General features: G+C 36.5%; 1 protein-coding gene across 1 annotated transcript in view; it reads left to right on the top strand.

Annotated features, from left to right (window-relative positions):
• Nucleotides 1-275: 275 nt before the first annotated feature.
• The window catches only part of LOC120521100 (sister chromatid cohesion protein PDS5 homolog A-like), a gene marked incomplete at both ends in the record, with an annotated part of 66,732 nt that continues 61,007 nt past the window's right edge, over nt 276-6,000 (top strand). The window contains one exon of the mRNA XM_039742962.1: nt 276-424. Within this exon, the coding sequence (XP_039598896.1) occupies nt 276-424 (149 nt within the window). The remainder of the gene's footprint in view (nt 425-6,000) is intronic.

Genomic DNA, 6,000 nt, shown 5'->3' with positions numbered 1-6,000 from the left:
AATGAAGGCTGCATTATTCGGAATTAAAATGTAGTGTGCGTAAGGAGAAACAGGGTGTGGGTTGAAACAAACAGGTTGAGTCTTCCTTGATTTTTATTTTCTGTTTGCATCTCTCGGCGGTGACCTTCCGCGTCACTCTAGAACACCCACGGTGCCAGAGTGGACTTCCCCCCCGCCGGGCTGCCCTCCAGACCGTCCCGCGCCTCGCTTTAATTTCGTGTTTTTAATGAAAGTGAGAGGATCCGTAGCGCTGAACTTTTGTTTTTGTCCGATAGGGCCACTAGAGGACCGTGAAAGCAAAAAGTTGTCGAGAGCATGGATTTCCCCAAGCAGCAGAAACCTGCAGATGGAAAAATTGTATCCCCCCGGAGTGAAGGAAATCACGGACAAGATCACCAACGATGAAGTGGTCAAGCGCCTCAAGGTAAGTGACCGACGGCCGCCGGGGACCGTAGAAGTAGGAAATGCTGTAAAGAAGTTTAAAGGCGTGGTGAGGTGAGCGAGTCGTAAGGGACGAACGTAGTACATTGGTGAGATAACATTACAGGATATGTATTGGTTGCGCTAGCAAAAGCTTGAAGTGTGCTGTCACCGACGCAGTTTTAAAGTTCAACCGTTTAATAAACGTGAAAAGTCGTAATTTAAACCGAAATGACAAGTTTTTGGGGGGCACTTGATGTTAAACAACTCGCAATGTTTCCCATTGCACCTTCTGGTTATCTATTTTATATCTTATTTTTTTTTGCATACCGCCACATTTGGGAGTGCCAGACTTCAGAGGCAGTGCAATTTAGGAAGAAAACATCCTAGATGGGCATTTAGTTGGGTATGTTGTTGCAAGGGAAAAAACAAATTCACACATGCAAGCTGGCACCAGGTGTTGTTGTGACTTGGCAGTGGTTTTTAAACCATAGAAATTCAGGTTAACTCTGCTTCTCGCCGTTGAATCTCTGTTTAACCCTGTGCTCTAACTTATCCTGAACTTGGTGAAAGGGTTATTCAACATAAAATTTGGGTTGTTTGAAGTTGTTCATTTGTTGGTGTTCACTTAGAAAGGCACTAGTTCAGTGGTCACAACTCTAGCTATAAGATCATCTTTGAAAGTCAAGATCTGATGTCATTTATTTCGAACCTAGTTTGTCCAGGGTAGTAGTCCGTTTAGCGGCAGCACTTTAGGTATTTCAAACGCATCAATTACTCATACTGTTATGTAAGAAAACCTCCAATAAGGACTTATTTGGTGTTAAAAAAACTTGCACTTTTAAAACATCAGTAAATGATTTTTTCCACATTTGTGGTGTGGCATAGTAAAAGCTTTTGTTAGGCTGGTAAATTCTTGTGATCATGAAGGATTCACATGTCTAAGTGGTATCAAGAGAAATATTTCTAACCTAAGCAACCTCACCCTTCCAAAGTAATTTTAGTCAGCCACATTGCAGCAATGAAGCACCACTTTATTGATAATTTTGTTTTAAAAGAGTGTAAGAACCCTTTTCTTAAGGTCTTGTGACATGGCAGTATAAAACCCAAATAGATGCATTTTTATACAATATTACTATGTATTTAATTAAGGTGCAAAATTCTGATAATCATGACATTAACTGTCAGTGAGAAGCCTTTGGCCACACTCTGTCTGTAGTCCAAAGTATAGTTTGAGATGGCAAGTCAATGCTGTTGTTCAGGTGATCTTTTAGGCCAGTTAGTTGTCCGCATATTTTTTCCTCCATTAAAAATGCTTCATCTGTTTTTCCCCATATTTCCTGGTTTCTGTTTAAGGAGTGCAGCATGTTTCCCAGTTTGTATGTTTTAGTTTTGATTTTAGTAGCAATTCAAGATAGTATAATTGGAGTAATTTCCTTTATGCTGTTGGTATCTAGAGCACTTCAATTTTGTCTATTTTTTAAAAATCATTTTATGCCTGGTTGCAACATTTTTGTGCTTCCACTTTTAAAACTGTCTTAATACATTTTTTATTTTGCACATTTTCAAAATGGGAATGATGGAAAAGCACACTAAAAAAAAATTTCAAATTTAAAGCACCAATCTTTTCCATTAAACTGCTCCATTTAGTCACAAATATTACTAGTACTAGAAAAGTTCTTTGTATCAAATTTTTATTGTTTTTTTTTTCCTACCTTCTGGTGTAGATTCATTAAATAACTCATGTGACTATATTTCTGAAGACATAACAATAATGAGGGAATGCTTGATTAATGGAATATTATAAAGAAGTGGCTAAATGCATTTGTGATAGGGCTGTCAAGGTACTAAAACTTAATACTGTCATATTGACATTTGAACCATCTATGTATTATACCATTTCCTGTGCAGCCCATGTTTGTTGTTGGTGTTGGAAGGGAAATGTTTGAGATTTGAATAATTACCCTGCACAATGTATAGTGTTTACGTTGCTTTAATTTACACGCTTACTGCTGTGAATATTGAATATTTTCACAACTAATCATCTGAACTCCCCAACTCCCACTCTGTTTTCCCGTATTTCCCAGGTTTCTGTTTGGGGAGTGCAGAGTGTTGCAAAATAGTTTTGTATGTTTTGGTTTTGACTTCAGCAGCATTTCTTGATAGTATAATTTGTGGAATCAGTGTTTTACTGAATGTGCCTGTTAATTTTCAATTCATATTTTCAAGTAATTTGCTATGTACATGTTTATCTAGAGCACTTTCGAGTTTGATTTGATTTTACAAAGTTTCAAGTCATTTTGTACCTGGTTTACAACATCATTCTTTGTACTTTAATTTTTCTAGTACTGATTTTTTTATACAAGTTTGTTGTTTTGAAATTTTTCATTTTCTTTGTTGCAGTTACTATGTACTATTCATATCTGTTTTTTTTTTATCGACATACATCAAGGAAAACAAAGATTAAATCACATTTCTAAAATGTCATTATGAAATTGTCTTTGATCTTATTTTATTCTAGATATAAGTGTGTGATTGTGTTTTCCTTTTTACTGATTTTTGATTTCTTGCTCTTCACACCCTCCATCACTATTTAATGAAGGCAACACACTCTTATAGAAAGTATGATATGCCAGTCATATCTATCACATTTGCTTTTCTTGCCTTTGACACTAGCAAAATAGTACAAAAGGGAGCGCATAATGGCAAAACAAGAGTATTGCATTGCATGAGGTTCTGAAGAGATTCTAGCTTATGGTAAATAATAATCTAGCCAGCATTGTGTAATATTAGTTTTTGATAGCTACCTGTTTATCTAGCCAGCAACCACTCATTCAGAGCAAAATACAATGGATAAATGGGGGGAAAGTGTCCATTTCATATTTTCTTATAATCCTAGGTATTCAAATTTAAATCCATCAGTGTATATATAAAGTCAATAGTATTCTGTAGAAAATTAAATCTGCCCTACTATATTCTTAAATATTTGCCACTGAAGCCCATTTTAAAGTTTAGTAACTGCGTACCTTTTAATGACAGCTTTTTTCTAGTCTGCTTCATTGCGTGTATTTCTTGGTTTTCAGCTCTTTATGGGACATGATTAATCTAAATAATGGTGCTACGAAATGTGTCAAATGGTTGGCTTGCTGTTATTAGCTGATGGTTTTTTCAAGCTTTGTTAGACCTGCATTCATTGGCTCTTTTGAGCGCTTTAGAAATGTTTGTGCTAACACAGGCATTTTTTATGTGTATATGTTGATTTATTTTTCTGGTCATATTTTTATGTATATGATATAAAGTCTGTTTATTCAAACACAAAACAGTGGAATCTAGGAATGTGTTTGAATTATAAAAGCTCAATTGGCAATGCCTCCTTTGAAGATTAAATACAAAGGTGAAAAAAAAAATCCTCTCCTTATGTCTGCTGGATTGTTTTGCTTTTCCACTTATTGCGGGCAGTTAGTTTGCATGTCGGGTTTTTGACATTTTAATTTTTATTTGTTTATTTTTAGTCGTTTAGATATCATTAGATGCTAAACGATGCCATGTTTTGTTGTTTACAACACATATGAAGTGCATACTTGTAATAGTATTAATTGTGGGGGGTTTTTACATTCAGTATATGATGTCTTATTCTTTTATTAAAATACATTTTTTAAAGGTTTGATAAAATATGATTACTGTGATTAGGAAAGATTTTGGCATGTGAAAACTGTTAAATGTGTATATATTTCCCGAAAATAAAATGTTTTACTAGCATGTGTCACTTGGGAAAAACTGTAGTTTTAATGGCCTTGTAACATTTAGTTTTATGTAAGTTTTATAATGTATTGTTTTGTTGCTTAATACAGGTTAAATCCTGTTGTTGCAAAACCGAAATAACAGCATTTTCAGAATAACCAATACTTTTGTGGGCCCATGACAAACGTTCATAAAACAAATGTTGAACAAATCTTGTTTAAAGAAAATGTAAATCTTATAACAAATGTTTTCTCGACCAAAATGGGCAATGAAGATGATAATGCAATGCAGAAATTATATTTCTGGGGAACCCTGCCACAGGTTGTCTCAAAGAGAAGAGAGCCTTTTCGAAATTTCTGGTTCCCGGAAGTCTCAACAAGTGTGTTGGCGCAACATCATACACATAGCTGAATTCTTAGTCAGTGCTCCACCGTGGAGTAGGTTGTTGTGTTCTGTGCGGATATCGTGCTGTTCGAGTTTCATAGCACTTCCACAAGAACAGAAAGAAAAACAAAAGTGAGAAACGATTAGTTTGAGAAAGAAAATGAACAATCATACAAAATAAAAAACTAGTCATTAGATGAAGATAAAAAGCGTAATTGCAAAATGCTTTTGCCATGTCATTTTCTTCATTCTGAATCTTTTTGTATTTTAATACCTGTTTTTCTATTAAAAAGTTTACATCAAAAATCTCATTTCCAAATAAAATATTTTTGCAGTTTAAGAGGCTGTTTTTTTATACAGGTATTGTCAACCTTGGGTCCAGAGTTGCAGGAGAGAAGATGAGTCCAGGTTTCCAAGGAATACACAGGCAATTTAGTACAGTATAGAAAAACCCGGGTAGAATTCAAGGCTTCATTTAGAATCGAGCTGTTAGAGCTGCAGAACGGGCGTTGTCCTGTTTTGCTCCCATCTTCAGATTGAAGACACCAGTGGCTTGGAATTACCACTGTGTCAAATGCAGTCTGGGAAGACTGATCAGGTGAGTGTGAGGAAGCTCAGGTCAATGCCGGGTGTTTTGTAAGCATGCAAAAAAAGGCAGTACACAGTAACCCTGATCCGCAGTGTATAACCAGCTGCTTATCGACATTGACTCTTCCTCAAAACTGTAACCTCCTCCAACCCAGCTTCTCCTGTGGTATAGCGGGTCCACAACCTCCGTCAAAAGGCCAGTATTAATAAATAATCGAGCGGAGTGTGGTGGTGTGTGGCGAAGCGGTTCCTGAGAGTTCATGATGTGGGCGTTCACCTAAGTGCACAGGTAGAAGCGGTCCGCATCCGTATGTTCCCAGGAGCTGCTGATTGACACGACTCCCGCCTCTTCATAAATAGGAGAGAGAGAGAGAGAGAGGGCGAGCTCAGGGTGAAACTGAGCGGGGAGCCTGGGTGTTTGTCCCCAGTGTTTTTAGTTGCTATTGAATGTGCATTCTATGGTATAATTAACTATTTTTGTGCAAAAACTTAAAGAAAATATATTTAATCAGTTTAATGTCTGACGATTATGTATTTATAAAATCTATGGGGAAATTTGGAAACCAGTTTGGCTTATGGTTGTGACCTGAGTTCCACTGTAACGGGTTTGCCACTTTGGCAATTTGCGGGTAAAGGTTTGCAATAACTTACAATGAATCTTTTTCTATCGCGTGGAGGAATTTGGTCTTTGCAGGTTTTAATTCAGCCATATTGAAGGGTTTGAGAGTATTGAACCGTTTTTTAGATTAAGCCCGGAATTCGGACTCCAAACCTTTTTTTTTTTTTTTTTTTTAAGCATTCAGTGGTGGACTTGCTTGTGTGTTTGGATCATTGTCCTGCTGCAGTGTGCCTTTCTCAGAGGCAGAA

This window comes from Polypterus senegalus, unplaced genomic scaffold, assembly GCF_016835505.1.
Source record: "Polypterus senegalus isolate Bchr_013 unplaced genomic scaffold, ASM1683550v1 scaffold_3263, whole genome shotgun sequence".
NCBI lineage: Eukaryota > Metazoa > Chordata > Cladistia > Polypteriformes > Polypteridae > Polypterus > Polypterus senegalus.
This window is presented reverse-complemented; position numbering and strand designations above follow the sequence as displayed.